We start from the raw sequence: 17,693 nt of genomic DNA, 5'->3' as shown, positions 1-17,693 counted from the left end.
ATTTGCATTTCAGGAAAGAGAACCCAAGAATATAAAGAAAGCAACAGTTTTACATAACTTCCCACACAGGGGGCAAACCGGGAGGCATGATCAGGGCATTTGTGGTAATAGCTCAAAGTCCATGCAGCTCGTTGGGACAGTCCAAAAAAAAAAATAGCAGAAGTATCTTGGCATTACTGAAAGTAAATCAGGTCATCAGACAAAGCGGGGGAGAACACTCAGATTGGCAAGATGGCTGCCGTAATGTCTCCACCTGATGCGTTGAGCCTGTGTCTGCCTCAGTAGTCAGGGAAAGTGTCGCAAAGGAACAAGAAAAAAATGGTACAGGATCCCGCAGCATCCTGAACACCTCCTATATATTCCCTTTCCCGTTTATCTCGGAGCTGGCGAGCTAGGTGTCTCCCCACTTTGTTCCCCTGGGCATAGGAGAGGCGCCGGAGTTTAAGTAGAGTGAGCTCTGCTCTGTTGTTATAGTGAGCTCGAAGTTTCCCTCGAGTCAATGGGCGAAGGGTCAACCTGGAAGGGTTCCGCTTATGCTCTTGTTCAAAAACATCGAGTTCCTTCTCCATCTCCTCACGCTCTACCTTGCATGTTTTAAGGGTTTTCAACAACTCTTCTCTGATCTTTTCCCATACTGAGAAACATTGGAAATGTACTCCTGCAATGGCAGACGTAAACCTTCTTCCAGATTTGGGAAAAAAGGGGTGGGGGGGGAAGCGATCTTTCAAACACTCAGATTGTTGCATGAGCAAATCTACACATGCATATTTGCTCATGCTAAAATGCAGTTCACAAATATTTTCTAGGAGTACTATTTTGTGTCCTACATCTGTAAATTCTTGGGAATGCACGAAAACCGTATAGCTACACTTAATGCAAGGACATATACCATGGGTGCACTTTTGACTTTCTTTAATAATTAGACCCGTAATGTGGCCTGGCTTTGACCGTGACCTTTTGTGTTTATAAATATTCTGTCTCTCTCTATATATATCGGCAGGCTTCACTGTGAGTGACCGCATTCTGCTCTTTCACAAGATGCATATGTGCACACAAAGTAGTTTTGTTAAGTGCCAGTCACTACTTTGGCAGTGTGTGCTTTTTGAGACCAAAAAACTATTTTGCTTTTGCCATTGTTTGTTATAATGGTGAGGGCCCAGCAGCTCCCATACCAATAAGGTTTTACCAAAACCTATGCCAAAACAAGTCACACATTGACAAAACTAAAAAGTGGACCGACAATTTCAGACCTACTGTCTTTGCCAATGCTTGTTGATTTTTGTTTCCCAAATCATATTAAAATTGGTTACACTGATTTTCCATTATTGATATTTTTGGGAAATACTAGCATGCATCAACACGTTACTAAATGATGCTGCAAAGAAATGGTACCTGAAAGTTTATAGTAGTTTAGCAAAATATTTTTTTTCCTGCTTTCATTTTTTTATGATCATTTTCTTTTGAAAGCAAAGAATCATCAATCTTGCTTTCAAGCTTCTGCAAATATTTGCATCAAATCAGAGAGCATTCTGGAAGCATTATACATAGTCTCATATTGCTAAACTTTGAAAACGTGTGTACACATTTTTAGACTGGAACCAAAGTCAGTAGAGCAGTCAGAGCTTACGACATTTACTTAAAGCGCTCTCCCTAATAATGCAGGTTTTCAGTTTATAATCCATAAATACAAGTTTGAACAGCATTAACATATGGGCAAAAATATTACCTTAACTGCAGACAGTCTCCTTCTCTGAGCCATAATGTGGTACTGTGAACTGCCCGCCAAAGGGTTTGTGCTGGTCTACTTGTCCCAAGGACAAAATACACCTGAAAACTTGTTGCCCTTGAGCACAAACAATATGTCTTGGGTGTCTATATATTAGCTTTGATTATTGCTAGGGCAAGGAGTCTGGATAGAGTGGTGTATTGTAAAATCAACTCATCCACGACCCCACGTACACCCCAGGCCACACACTTCACCCCATCTTCACCTCCAGTGACCGCATCAGGTGCAGCCACAGCATGGAACTCATCTGGACCGACGATTCTGTAGGAAGCTGGCTCTCTTTATAGTGCACTAAAACGAACTACACTGTGTATAGAATCGAGGCAACCCTTATTGATTTACAGGGGCTTGCTTAACAATCCCAAAATGCTCTATTAGTGGTTGTGTGGGTGTGAGAAAGATCCCTCTTTTTGCTTCATCACCCCAATCTTTTTGCCAAACTATTGATGTACTTTGTGTGAGTGTGCCCTGGGTTCCTGCTGAACAGGTACCCTGGGCAAGTCAATTCTTAGACATTGTAAGTGCAGTAATGCCCTTTGATGCTTCCAGCAACTGGCTCCCAGCGGTTCTGACCCCCAATTTGGGCGGAAGAATCGGCAGGAAAAACAAGTGAGGAAGGGAGATGTGCCCACCTTTGCCAACCCTACCCCTCAGGTGGGGGGAGGCGAGGTGAAGCACAACTCTGTCTTCGCCATCTTGCAGATACGGGGGCCCAGCCAACCAGAGAGAGGCATATGTCCCCCTCCCACTGGACGGTGCCATAATAGGGGGGTTACGCACCCCAAGGAAAGGACCAATTTGTCCCAACCTTTATTTATGTGTAACATCCTTAAATCTAGTATTTAGGGCCAACCTTGGACCTTGCCTTCTCAGACAAGAAACAAGAAGAAGGACCGAAAAAGCCGTGCTGAACTAAGAAGATGAGGACTCCCGCTGACTTGGCCCCAGCCCTACTGACCTGTCCGCACCTCGAACCTGCTCCAGAGAAATCCTGGTGTGTCTGGCAGCCAGCAACCTCAAGAACCCCGAGGACCTGCACTGCCTTCCAAAAAAAAAAAAGTTGTCTCCTTTGAGTGCCAGATTTGCTCACCCACAGACTTAGGCTCCCGCCAAATCTGCAAGTCTACACCACTCTGCACCCGACAACCCGGCCCAAGCTTGAGTGGTCCATCACCACGAGGCTGTCTCGCTGGCTATCCTGACCTGAGATCTGGCGATCTCTGACCTGCCTTGACTCTCCAAGCAACGCCTGCAGTCTCTTTCTGGAGGATCCTCCTGACCACGACCGGAGATGTTAAGAAAACCTGATGCCTAAAGACACCCCTGCACCTGACGTCCCATGGCCTTGGGTGACCAAACTGACGATGTCCCAGCATCCCAACCTACCTCTCCAACCGGTGGTCACCTCCAGAAGTTCTTCGTCCCTAAGCCTGCAGTCTTTGTTGCAACCGGAGAATCCCAATTGAAATCAACAGGGCACATAAGGCGAAAACAGCTCTCTGCACCCAGCCGCTGCTGCTGGTGTACTTTGGGTGCTAACTTGGATCCCCCTTTGCCTTGAGCCTCAATCAATCAATCAACCATGTGCTTCTAAAGCGCACTACTCACCCGTGAGGGTCTCAAGGAGGTCCTTCCTGAAAGTGTGCGGGGTTGGGGAGCGTCTGTTCAGGGGGAGCTTGTTTCAGGTCTTGGCTGCGATGTAGGTGAAGGCTCTCCTGCCTGTTCTGTTTCTGCTGATGCAGGGGACCTCTGCCAGGGCGAGGTCGGCGGAGCAGAGGTTCCTCCTGGGTACGTGGAAGGATACTCTCTCGTTGAGGTATTTGGGTCCGATGTTGAGGGATTTGTAGGTGTGTGTGAGGAGCCTAACACCAGGAGCTATGCTCCCACAACCCTGTGGCCTGCTTGTGAGCACCCACCAACCGGAGGCCCCTATCCTCCATTGGATAACATTGGGCTTCCGCACTCTGCACCCAGTGTTGCTGAGGGAGTTTCAAGAGTGCATCCTTGACCCTTGGGGAACCCTGAACCCTGGTTCTAACCCCAGAAAACCAACTCGCACAAACCATTAACTTTGTTTCCTTCCATAGGATTGCATTGACTGCTTTTCTTAAAAATTGTTTTGTGTGGAGTTGGTTTGTATGGAACATTGACAAAACTGCAAATGTACTAAAAGTGATTTACTTACCTTTTGTCTAGGAAATGATTGTGTGATATCTAGGCATATCACACTGATTAGCAAAAGTAATCTGAAAAGTAATCCAATAAGTAACGTACAAAGTAATCTGAAAAGTAAATGAACAGTAATTTCGAAACATTGACTTACCTGTAATTCAATTATCTGCATTTTAACCTGCACTGAGTTGTAAAGCATTGCATAGGCAGATATGCCCCTATGCTAGTCAGTCCTATTACTGCCAGTACAAGTGACCAGGGAAGCCATTTTAAAACATGTGCTGGACACTGGTGGAAACGAGTTGCCAAGCTACATGATGGCTTCACTGAAGATAGGGATGTTTGCTATCAAACATCGCGTATTGATAAACCCACACGGAGTGCTGTGATAGATTTACCAATACATGCACCCAGAGGGCACCTTAGAGGTTCCGCCTAAAAACCTACCAACCTCTGGCGTGCTCCCTGACTAGTTTCTGCCAGCCTATCACCCAAGACACTGTTCTGACCTTCTTGGGTGAGAGCCTTCTGCTCTCAGTAGATGCAGAACCAAAAGCCTGTCTGGGAACAGGGTGTAACACCCCCTCCCACAGGATAACCTGCTGATTAGCTTTCCTAGGCCGCCAAGCTTCAAAGAGCTGCCGCCTTTGAAATGCGAATCTGGCACCCCTCACAGGAGAGGAAGCTGACCCCTTTGTCCATATCCCCATTAGCACCTGGACAGGTGGGAAAATTAGCTAGTCCGGTAGGCATGCCACACCCAGGCTGGTACCCACCCCTAAGGTGGGCTAAACTGAGGTGGACACGATTTTTCAGACATAGCCATGTTTGTGATTTCATACTTTGGAATTCTGGGACAGGGTTATATAGGAGGCATAGTGAACCCCTGAGCCCCACTCTTCAACATCTACATGGCCCGACTCGTAGCCATTGTCAGCAACCACAAACTCAACATTGTCACCTACTCCGACGACACCCAGCTGATACTCTCTCTCACCAACAAATCCACAGTCGCCAAGAACATCTTCCAAAATGGGATGAAGGCTGTCGCTACCTGGATGAAGGACAGCTGCCTCAAGCTCAACTCAGATAAGACTGAAGTCCTCATCCTGGGCTCCACCCCTCCGCCTTGGACGACTCCTGGTGGCCCACAGATCTTGGATGCCCACAGACCACGCACAAAACTTTGGCATCATCCTGGACTCCTCGCTTACCATGAACTGCCGGATAAACACTGTCTCATCACCCTGCTTATACACGCTACACCTGCTTCAAAGGATCCTCAAGTGGATCCCAACTGAGTCCAGAAAGACAGTCGCTCACTCTCTCATCAGCAGCAGACTCGACTGCGGCAGAGCAGTCTATGCTGGCATCACTCAGAAACTCCTCAAGCAACTGCAGAACATTCAGAATGCCTCCCCCAGACTCCATATCCCTGCTGCAGTCACATCACCAGCCACCTGAGAGACGTTCAGTGGCTCCCAGTCAACAAAAGGATCATATTCACGCTCCTCACACACGGCTATAAAGCCCTACTCGACGCTGGACCTGCGTACCTCAACTATTGCCTCACATTCCATGCACCCACCAGAGACCGCCACTCTGCCCAATTGGCCCTGGGCACCGTCCCACGTATCCGCAAGACCACAGCTGGAGGAAGAATTTTTTCCCACCTTGCAGCAAAGATCTGTAACACCCTGCCTCTCCACCTCAGGCAATCATGGTCACTGCCTCAATTCAGGAAGGACCTCAAGACCTGGCTCTTTGACTGAACCACAGTGCCTTTGATGGATCAGCAGCACACCCATCCCCCACGGTCGCCTTGAGACCATTACCCGTGAGTAGTTGTGCTTTACAAGTTGCTTGATTGATTTATTGATTGAGATTCAGTAGTCCTTTGGCTACTATCCTATACTCACCTAATACCTCTAAATTGAGTATTTAGGGGAACCACTGGCACCAGAAGAGCAGATTCTGATGATCTGAAGAAAGACGATGGACAAGAAGAGTCTCACAGCAAGAACAGAAGAACCAGCAGCTGGTCTGGGGCCAAACCTGCTGGCCTGCCTGCTGACTTTTATTGCGCCTGCAGCTGCTGAGTCCCCAAAACCCAGGAGACCAGCCAGACTTTGCCCAGGAACCAAGACCTCCCGAGGGACAGCTGTCCTGAAGACAGCAAAAGAAGGACCAAGAAGTCTCTAGCCCTGCTAAACCCAGATGCCGCCAAGCACCACTGCACCCGAGCCCCACCCAGTGTCGAAGTGGGCCAATGGTGTCCGCGTGGTCCCCAAGCCCTCATGGTACAGGGTCCACTGTGGAGTGACTCCTCTTGAACTCCCCGACATCGCTTGCAGCCTCTGTTGGCAAACCCCCTCAACAGCAAGTGTTGCTGGACGGAGAAACCCAAACCGCCAAAGACCCTCTGCATCGGACACCCCATCCAGAGGAGATGACCAAAGGTGTCCCCCACCATCGCAAGAACTAAAGCCACTCATTGGTTTCTCCAAACTGTTCCCCCAGTCCCCTCCTATAGCCTCTTTCTACCGCGACCATGCTATATAAGAGAACAATGGGCACCCAACATTGTTTGGCACCTCTGCACCCAGCCATCCTAGTGGAGTTGGTGGTGTTCTGCTGGTGCTGCCTTCGACCTTGCCCACCACTCACCTTAAGTCCTGGAGAAGGGTCCCATAAGTTGCTGACAAGAACTGATAAACTGCGTATTATTTTCCTCCCATAGGATATCATTGCAGAAACCAGAAATTGCACTGTGTGGACTTTATGAACTGAAAAGAAATCATATTTAAAAACATACTTACCTGAACAATTTTAGCCTGATGCCTAAACATATAAAAATATACTTGCTATTTTTATAAATTGGTGTGGCTCTCTTTTTTTAGTCGTCTCATTTATTGACCATTGTGTGTATTTTCAGATGTCTTGCACTCTTCTGTGTTAGGCCTAAGGCTGCTCGACCACTCACCCCCTAACAGAGCACGTTGGGATTGCCACAGCAAGCCCACTGTCCACTCATAAGAGGACCCTTGGACTCTTTACACAATATATCTAATTTTGATATATGATATAAAGAGCCAGCTTCCTACACAGAGTCTTTAATATCACCAAATTCAAGGTGGTGGAATCCTTCTTTTTGGGTCACATCACCCTTAGGGGTGTGACTTGCCTGGTAGTTCACCATGCCTCTCAGCATATTTATTTTCCTGCCTGTCCTGGTACCAAATGGGCATCAGGTCAAGGGATGGCATTTCTCAGTTCTGGGGTAAGCTGGGGTTGCATATCAGAGGTGGCAGGGACTTTGAAGTCCTTGGCCCTGATTTGCTAAATTACTAGCCATCCTATTAGAGGAGATGTGAACACCTTCCTCCGGGGCAGGCATTGTTTCTGGCCTCTGAAAGCATGGGCTCTGACCTGCAGGGTGTCGGCTGGTAGGTTTTCAGGGGGCATCCCTAAGGTGTCCTCTGGGTGCATGTCATAATATATCCAACTCTGGAATCAGTATGGACTTATTAAGACAAAGTGTTTATTACCAAACACCATAGGTTTCAGTGAAGCCATTATGTAGCTGGGTAACTCCTAATGACCAGTGTCTAGTACATAACTGTGAGAAAGTGCCTCTTTTGCATGGTTAGCCCCCACTTTTTGCCTGGTTTTGATGTGGTTTTTAATGTAGTACACATGGTCCCTGCCAACCAGATCCCCTGTGCGAGGGCCCCTTCCCTAAAACAAACCTCCCTATTGGTACTTCTGCCCACTGTAAGTCCTAGTAAATGGTACCTAGGGCCTGGATGCTGAAGAGGGTGCTGGGACCATGTCACTGCCCTTGCAGCAAGCATGCTCCTGTGAGGGAGAAAACAATAAAATCGACATGGCACCCTGTGTGGGTGCCATGCAAGCTACCACTCCCTGACAGCATAGGTAAGTAACCCCTTAAGCACTCCTCAAAGCCCTAAGGCAGGGTGCACTATACTACAGATGAGGGCATATCTGCATGAGCAGATTTGCCCCACAATATTGGGCCCCTTTCCTAATATTGTAAGTGCCAGGGAAGCCATAGAGAGTTCAAGGGCTGAGAACTTGACAACTCAAGTTTCGCAGCTCCATGATGGCCTCACTCAATACAGGAGTGTTTCGTACCAAACCACTCCTTTCAATAAATCCACACTGATGCCAGTGTGTGATTTATCGTACCATGTACCTCCGGGAGGTGCCCCTTGAATCATTACCAACCCTGGAGTGGCCTCTGACCAGCTGTAGCCAGCCAGGCACCACCAGACACGTTTCTGGACCCCTGAGTAGAGAACCTCTGCTCTCTGGGATCGGAAACAATGCACATCCTGGGCAGGTGTGTCAGGCCTCCTCCCCCAGTATGGGCTAGTGCTTGAAGAGGGAAGCTTCAAAGGCCTCCTGCCGTTGTAATGCGACCACCAGCCTCACTCCCTTTTTGGGCTGGAAAAGAGACAGGAAAATTCTAAAAGATAGGAGGTATGCCCACTTCTGCCTACCCCACCCGTAAAATGGGGAAAGCGATGTGAAGCACAACTTTCAGTCTCTGCCATCTTGAAGATGGGGGGACCGCTCCAATCAGTGCTATGTCTATGGCCCCACCCATCGGAGGGTTGCATATTAAAGGGTGTAGTCACCCCAAGTAAGGTGCCCATTGGCCCTACCTGCTACTCCCCTAAAACACCTCCCAAATTTAGTATTTAGGTGACTCCTAGCCTGGCACTCAGATAGGCAACGACCTAAGGAGAAAGAAGACACCTTGCAGCAGAAGCCAGAAGATGAGATCCGCCTTGGCCCCAGCCCTACCGGCCTGTCTCCTGCTTCTGTGACCCTATGACCTGTCTTGGAACAGCGACCTCTGAACCCCCTGGAAGTACTGTTGCCTTCAACAAACACTCCAATCTCCTGTGGACAGGGAGATGTACGGAAGCATCCGACTCCAAAGACTACGAATCCAAGCAGATCCTGTCCCCTGCCCACAGTGCACCTGACGGCCACGGCCCTAGTCTGAGTGGCTCACTTGTGCAGTGAATGTCTCCCCAGCGATCCTGACCTCGTGTCCTGTGTTGGCTGGCTGCTCCTGTCCTCCACAACGGCGCCTGCAGTGTGAATCCAGAGGCTCCCCCCGATTTTGACCAGCTCTAATAAGAATACTTCGACTTTGTGAGCTGAACGGATGGTGCCCCTACGACCCCCCTACATCCCGATTTACCTCTGCTGTCTTGTCTCCCTCCTGCATCCTCTGGTGCCACGCCTGCAGCCTCTTCGGCGAAAAGAAGAAGCCTCTTTGAAAAGCATTGGGTGCCTGACATCGAATTTGCACCCAAGTGTCGATTTTTGAAAGTGTAAAGTATTTTTAATTAAAAATGTACTGTTCCACAGCACTTAACTTGTGCCTAATCCATGGAGTCTTGGGTCGTGGACACAAAATTAGCGAAGATGCAGCGATCCGGTCTCTTTATGCCCGTATGGCCTTTGATACCGTGGAATGGCCAAACCTTTTTTTTGTTCTACTTCGATACATGGGTTTTGGCCCGAGATTTTTATCCAGACTACGACTGCTATACTTGCAGCCTCTGGCCAGCATGGTGGTGAACGGTAGAGTGTCCAGAGGTTCTCTTCTCCATTGGGGAACTCGACAGGGCTGCCCCCTTTCTCCCCTATATTTTGCATTCATTCTCGAACCCTTGGCTGCTTGAGTCAGAGTGGACCGCTCGATCCGAGGTCTACGATGGACGGAGGACCGGGAAGACAGAATATGGCACAAAGGGAATACCACATTCTCTGCAAAGAAGCTCGAGCTGAGTCTTTTTAAACATAAAATCTCTCAAGCACAAAATTGCTTCAAAACTCTTTTTAAGGTGGTACAAGAACTATCCAGCTCGGAAACCCAGACTACTCCCCTTGCTCTTACTGGCGCCCAATGTGAAGTACTCGCCCTCTACTTTACTGATAAATTTGAACAAATACACTTTACACTGCTTAGTAAAAACTCTTAAAATATTCCACCTGAGACAGAGACTTCGGGCATTGTTTTTTTTTTTTAAAGTTATGTTTATTAAACAAACCACTTCCATTTCGACAAGTACATGAAACATGCACAGACAGTTGGAGCCCATATAGGGAATGTACAGTTTGCGATATCCATAGATCATACGTTGGTCATAGACCGTATCCTCATCACATGTGCGTACTATTCATCCATTATAACAGTGTAAGTGCAGTAAAAAAAAAAAAGTGTTCATAGGCTCTAACCTCTGCATAACAAATAAACAACACTAGACCGGCAATTTTTACCCCGAATTTTGTGGTAATAGGGCCCCACAATAACAACACTTCCTCCGGCGAATTGGAAACTTGGACCCTCCTGGAACCTAGCTCCTTTTGCCATCTTTTGGCGAACATTAAATCTGGTTCCCTGGTGACTTTCACCCCATTCATGTGATTAAACAGCTTGACACGTCCACATTCTCGATAATTATGGATCTTCCTAATGCATGCTTACTGGAGGGCTTACGGTAATGGAAACATGCTATGGTACTCCCTCTTCTGAAGAAAGCCAATGCTGACTCCACTAAGCCGCCTAACTTTCGTCCCATCTTGCTGCTTCCGGGTTTCTCTAAAATTCTGGAAAAGCATGTAAATGGTCAGCTGACACCTATTTGGAAACTCAGAATTAAGCACAGTGAAACAAAGTATTTGTGGTTCCCGACAGAACCACTGTTTTTGTTTAGCTTCAATACTCAGGTTCTGAGGGTTACTGGGTTACCCCATTATAACTAATGTACAGCTCAACTCGGACAAGACGTAGGCACTGCTTTTCAGAAACAAAAGCTCCTTGTGGGACGCCTCCTGGTGGCCCTCAGAACTCGGGCCTACTCCTACCTCCACTGACCATGCTAGAAACATAGGCATCATTCTGGACAACAATCTAAACAGGACCACTCAGGTCAACTCAGTCTCCTCCTCCTGCTTCTTCATTCTCTACATGCTTCGTAAGATATTCAAATGGCTACCCCAAAGCTCAAGACGCACCATCACCCAGGCCCTCATCTCCAGCAGACTGGACTATGGCAACACTCTCTATGCAGGGATCACTGCTTATTTCCTCCGATAACTATAGACCATAAAAAACTCCACAGCCAGACTCGTCCTAGATCTCAATAGACACACCAACATCACCCTCTACCTCCGGGAACTCCACTGGCTCCCTGTACAAAAAGACGCCAGCTCACACTCCTAACCCATGCATGCAAAGCCCTACACAACTGCGGAACTGCCTGCTTTAACTTACTTGTGTGAGTAACCTCCGCTCCACGTTCCTTTATATCAACCCCACCCCGCATTCTACGTAGTAGATGCGGAGGTTGCTCCTTATCCTACCTAGCAACAAAGACCTGGAACAAGCTACTCTTTCATCTATGGACCCCTCCATCTGTTAGAGTTCCAAAAGTCCCTGAAGACCTAGCTTTTCGGCTAATCAAGTCTACCCTGCCAGTGCTTGGAAACCTTCAAGGGTGACAAGAAGCACCCTACAAATCTACTGATTGATTGATTGACAGAGCGGTTCAGTAATGAGAGACCTAATAGTTACGATGTCTAAGAGCTTGATTCAGTATTCAGTTTTGCTCATGGCTGCATGAATGTTTAAAATGTATTGCCTACACATTTAATTTATCCTGCACAATCTCATTCTGCATCTTGACAGTGTTTTGCGTCCTTGTTGCATTTTTTCTGGTGTTGGAGACAGTCCCCATCAGTGTGCCAACTTCGGATGGCTTGTCCTTCCAACTTCAGAGGATTTGTCAGGCTTTAAGGTGAGCTTAGAGTAATTGTGCCTCTGTGCTCAGAGTTTTGAGGCTTGAAGTTAAAGTGACTACCCTTTGTTGCTCCCTCTCTGTCTTTAGTCCGGGGTAACTTTTTTTCCTTTATTTAAAATGTGTTAACGTTCAAAAGTGCTCAGTCCTATTTTTGTAACCATTGAACTTTAATTTGGCCCTTCAGGACTGCAGATAGAGAGCAGGCTCCACGTCTGAAATCTACAGAAAATGCGAATATTCAGCCGAATCCAGGACTCATTCTGAGAGCAGAACCAACCGTGACCAATATCTTGAAGGTAATACTAGGATCTTAGGTTCAGTACATGCACTTCATGAGGAGCAAGCCCTGCCACTACAGGAAATGAATAGACCTGTTTGTCTGTTACTGTGTACAGCCTCACTCTCTCCTGAATTATTGTGCCATCCTCAACTGTGCTACTGTCCTCCTTAAATTACAGTATCTATCCCGCTACTGTAACAAACACCTCTAAATTTGTTTCTCAGTATAGTTGTGGCACAAATGCTGTAGAGAAACCCCCTGGGTCCATCCTCGGTTGTGTACAGAATTTCTGTAGTTTACAACATCTGTCACCAGCTGTGGTATCAGATTCCTTGCATACCCATGTCTAGCCGAGGGTAGAGCATTGCCTTAGATCTTGAGGTGGGCTTGCAATTGGCTGCGTGGACTCAGTGAGTCACTAGAATGTGATTGGGAGACAGTGCGAACAGAAGGTGCTACATATTTTGAAGTAGTAAATTATTGGTATTAATATGTACCTATTAATTTGAATCTTGAACAAAAATATTCTGCAAAGGTTGTCTCATACGCAGTAGATGATTCTTGATAACATTTAATATATAAGTATTGAGACTGATAATGGTACAGTGTGCCATTTCTATCTAGGGGTGAGGCAGGTGGATGTAATGGGAGACTTTGATTATAAAACTTCCTTGAGGAAAAACAACTTGCAGAGTCTGGGCCCAACATTAGATGGCTGGAGTGTGCATAGCTTGTGAATTTGCAGCACTACTGTTAGAACTGGGGGTCTCTAGTTGGCAGAGGTAGGTACCACTGTCCAAATAGGGACCCTTGATTCTAGTCGGGGTAAGGAGGAAACCCTCTGGGATAACCCCTGCTCACCCTCTAGGTAGCTTGGCACGAGCAGTCAAGGCTAATCAGAAGGCAATGTGTAAAGTATTTGTACCAACACTCACAGTAACACAGTGAAAACACCACAAACTGACTCCACAACAGTTTAGAAAAATAAAGGTATTTAATCTAAACTACATAAGACCAAAACGACAAAAATCCAACATACACAGTTCAAGAATATGGTTTCAAAAGAGTTCTTAAGGTTGCGATAAAAGTTCTTTAGGTTGCGATAAAATTATCCACAGATGCGTGAAAAGTTCAGTTGCGTCACGTTTAGCCAAAAGTACCTTTAAATGTGACAATGTTCCAAAAGCAGAAGCTGGTGCAGTGGAAAGCGAGCGATACTATGCTCCTGAGACCCTGGGGAGGAGATGCGACAGCCCCGCTGCAACAGCGGGCGCGTTGCGACAAATCCGGTCTGTATGGGGAGGAAGGCCACTTGTATGGATTCCGGTGCGTAGGTTCCGCAGGAAGTTTGTTCTCACAAAGGCACGATGCGACGATCTTTGGAGTTGCGACGATCTCCGGGGCGACGATGCGCGGACCAGCGGTGATCTTCTCTCTCGCAGCTCCTCGATGCGATAGCTTCTGCGATGACTCTTGCAGCGACTTGATGTGGTCCGTAACCAGGCGGTGCGGCGATCTCACCCAGCGACGACAGGCTCTGCGACGACACTCGCAGCGATGTTAGGCTTCCCGCACCGATCGGGTGTGTCCCGCAAACGAAGGATGAGACTGCTCTGACAGCGGCAACAGGCGCTGCGACGATCTCGACCTTCGTAGCGGCGGGAATTTCCTTGCACTGTCGGGTATGCGCTCCGCAGCGAGCGATGCAATAACTTTTCTGTAGCAAAGTCAGCCGCCCAGCAGGAGGTGGAGCCAGCATTGCGGAAGGCAGGCACAGCCCTATTCAGGCCCAGGTGCTATCTCCTCCCACCACTCAAGTTGCAAATGCAGTCATTCCGCCTAGGGCTGACTCAGCCAGCCTCCTGGGGAATTCCCAGCCCCTGTCACTCTCAAACCAGACAGTCAATAGACAAACAGGCCAAGGCACACAGGAAGGTCAGACAAGAGAACAGCAACTTTCTAAAAGTGGTGTTCTCAAACACAGGATTCAAAAACAACCTTTTCTAAAAGATGTGTTATTAAATTCTGAGTTCAGGGATACTAGACTCTTATGTCCTATCTTGCTCCTATGGAAAGAAATGCTGGTAGCCCCATGTTAACCTATGAAGCAATATAGCCTTACAATAGTGAACAATGAAAATGGCTGTAATTCACTACCAGAGCATGTCGCCTGCACCAGTACATGCTCTACCTTTCACATACACTGCACCCTGCCCAGGGGGGTACCTTGGGCCTTCCATATGATTGATCTATGTACACAAAAAGGGAAGGGTTAGGCCTGGTCAGTGGGACACTGACCAGGAGGACATGGCAGTTCACAGACTGCACACAGGCACTGCAGTGGCAGGCCTGAGACACCATTTTGGGGCTACTCATGTGGGTGGCACAATCAGTGCTCCAGGCCCACTAGTAGCATTTGTCATCACAAGCCCTGGCACACCCAGTGCACTTTACTAGGGACTTCTTGGTGATACAAATATGCCAATCATGTATATCCAATCATCATAACAATTTACACAGGGAGCAATTACATTCTGGCACTGATCAGCAGTGGCAGAGTGTCCAAAGCATCTAAACCAGCAAAAACGAAATCCAGAACAACATCAAAAATACGGGAGGTAGAGGCCAAAAAGACAAGGGAAACCACGCCAAAATTGCCAGGTCTAACAACTACACCCTAAGAATAAATGCTTACAGGGTAAGTAACATACTCCTTCAGTATGTTTGTGGATTTTCCAATGGCCTCCAGTTAGCCAGAATTAATCAGGAAGTGAATGTGGGGGCCAAAATGTAAAAGGCTTTCACTACGTTAAAAAAATTATTCTTTCTAAAATGAGTATTGGCGAATAGAAGTTCAAACTGGGGTGTAAGCATGAATAATACCTGCTATAACCAGTTTACAGGTACATTGCTGGTCAGTAGCACAAACGGTCAAAGGTGCTTCTTGAAGGCCTCTTTGAAGTGGCAAGTGTGAAAATGGAATTATATGAATACTTGCATAAGGAACTTGAGACCTCCAAACATAGTGAGCCGACCAGCTTGAGATTGTGAAACTGGTTGATGGGGTTGGGAGTAGTAAAGGAGGCAAGTGAGGCCGATAGATAGATAGATCGATTGAGGCAGATAGAGTGAGGCCGATAGAGTGAGGCCGATAGATAGAGTGAGGCCGATAGATAGAGTGAGGCCGATAGGTAGAGTGAGGCCGATAGGTAGAGTGAGGCCGATAGGTAGAGTGAGGCCGATAGGTAGAGTGAGGCCGATAGGTAGAGTGAGGCCGATAGGTAGAGTGAGGGCGATAGGTAGAGTGAGGGCGATAGGTAGAGTGAGGGCGATAGGTAGAGTGAGGGCGATAGGTAGAGTGAGGGCGATGGGTAGAGTGAGGGCGATGGGTAGAGTGAGGGCGATGGGTAGAGTGAGGGCGATGGGTAGAGTGAGGGCGATGGGTAGAGTGAGGGCAATAGGTAGAGTGAGGGCGATAGGTAGAGTGAGGGCGATAGGTAGAGTGAGGGCGATAGGTAGAGTGAGGGCGATGGGTAGAGTGAGGGCGATGGGTAGAGTGAGGGCGATGGGTAGAGTGAGGGCCGATAGATAGAGTGAGGGCCGATAGATAGAGTGAGGGCCGATAGATAGAGTGAGGGCCGATAGATAGAGTGAGGGCCGATAGATAGAGTGAGGGCCGATAGATAGAGTGAGGGCCGATAGATAGAGTGAGGGCCGATAGATAGAGTGAGGGCCGATAGATAGAGTGAGGCCGATAGATAGATAGAGTAGTATTGTGTGGAGTGTGTGTTGCATTCAGTAGAGTGTAATTATGTGGTGTAATTATGTGGCACTGAGTGGTATTTGGAGCGTATGTTGCATTGAGTGCAGTGTAATTATGTTGCATATAGCTTTGTGGCACAGAGTGATATTTGGAGTGTATGTTGCATTGAGTGCAGTGTAATTATGTGGCGTGTATTTGTGGCACTGTGTGGTATTTGGAGAGTATGTTGCATTGAGTACAGTGTAATTATGTGGCGTGTAATTATGTGGCACTGAGTGGTATTTGGAGTGCATGTTGCATTGAGTACAGTGTAATTATGTGGCGTGTACTTATGTGGCACTGAGTGGGATTTGGAGTGTATGTTGCATTGAGTGCTGTGTAATTATGTGGCCCTGAGTGGTATTTGGTGTGTATGTTCCATTGAGTGTAGCCTTGGGCTACAATTGCCCTCATATGGGCCAGCATCCCATAAAATAGACATAGATGTATACAAATGTAAAACACTAATAAAACAAGGATACAAGAGGGGCTACTAGTATTCATAAAAGAGACCAGGAGAGCGTCCGAAGGCTGAGCTGCATGGGGCGGCCATGGCTGAGGAAGGATGAGGCGGAGAAGGTGAAAGAGAGAGTACAGCAGACGAGTAAGTATTCACACCCGGAGACTGAGAATTTAATATTGGAAGTAGGTATGGAGTTTTCAATACCATAACCAACCTTCAGTGCGGCAATGGCTACGTTACCAAGAGTGATGTCACCAGTCTTAGGAACTGAGTGGCCATGTCCTTTAATCTTTAAGGCTCGTGCCTTGCATTTTTATGTGATGACATCATCGGCCACGTTCATCTGAAATGATTTATACGGATGTCATCGTTATTCCTACTTGTGGTTTCGAAAACTGAAAACATCTTCTCGGTCTGAGGACGCTGGTAAAAATTGCCATATTCCTGCTCTGGCCCACGGATTAATCCAAAAGGGTTAATGGTGAGAGAGCTCCGAGCCCGTGCGCTGTAACCCTGGGGCTCGCTTTAGAACTGTGATGGGTGCCGGATGGGGGCGGGGCCCGAAGGCGGATAACCGGGATGAATGTCATAGATCGGAAGTTAACAGTTCCCATCCCGCTGAATTTAGAAAGCTGGAGAAACGAAAGTCAAGGAGAGAGGCAGAGAGAAGAAACAAAACTTTGTGGAGGGGTTAGGATTGCGTGGTGCGGGAGCGGCTTCCTTTTAAGTCTGATGCCGAGGCCGATGGTGTTTGATGTGCACGAGCCTGGCTCACATGAACTGTATGCGATCTGCAGCTAGGTAGACTTTTCGGACCGCTTACTATAATCTCGAAAACAAGGATTGATAAAGCAATGCTGTAGGTCGAGACCTAAAAATGGGGCGCGGCTTCCATGAATGTGAAAGCGCCCTATGCGCACTTGTAATTTGTCATGCAATAAGTCTTGCATTTGCAAGAGTTTAAGCTATTGCATTGCCAATAGCTCAAACTCTCATAAAAGCGGGACCTATTGCATTGCAAATGCTTGTTAAAGATGCCACAAAAAATCTGCGACAGACTGCGCCTGTTTAGTCAGGAGACTGAGTCTTACTTAGGACACAAAAAGGCATCCATACTACTGCTGCACACCAGTATTTTGCTTGGTGCACTCCTGAACACCAAAGAAGCTAAAGTGTATTTTCACTGGACAGCCATGCCAACTGCACTAGCAAGACAGTGTGGCTACTGAAATAACCACTGTTGTCTTGGTTTATTCCCTTTTGTTGGTTGGGAATGAAGCCAGAACAGGAAGGATTACTTAAACAATGGTTGCAGATATATAGCTCCTTTGACCAAATTAAGGTCA

The 17,693-nt window shown here is 47.4% G+C and overlaps 1 protein-coding gene across 2 annotated transcripts in view; it reads left to right on the top strand.

The window, feature by feature from the left end:
* The window catches only part of MED24 (mediator complex subunit 24), a 296,784-nt gene that overhangs the window by 113,065 nt on the left and 166,026 nt on the right, over positions 1-17,693 (top strand). For both annotated transcript variants that reach the window (XM_086924369.1, XM_086924368.1), the window contains exon 13: positions 11,987-12,098. In XM_086924369.1, the coding sequence (XP_086780495.1) occupies positions 11,987-12,098 (112 nt within the window). The remainder of the gene's footprint in view (positions 1-11,986; positions 12,099-17,693) is intronic.

The sequence above is a fragment of the Lissotriton vulgaris genome, chromosome 5, assembly GCF_964263255.1.
Source record: "Lissotriton vulgaris chromosome 5, aLisVul1.2, whole genome shotgun sequence".
Lineage (NCBI taxonomy): Eukaryota > Metazoa > Chordata > Amphibia > Caudata > Salamandridae > Lissotriton > Lissotriton vulgaris.
Note: the sequence above shows the minus strand (reverse complement) of the source record. Positions and strands in the feature narration are given on the sequence as shown.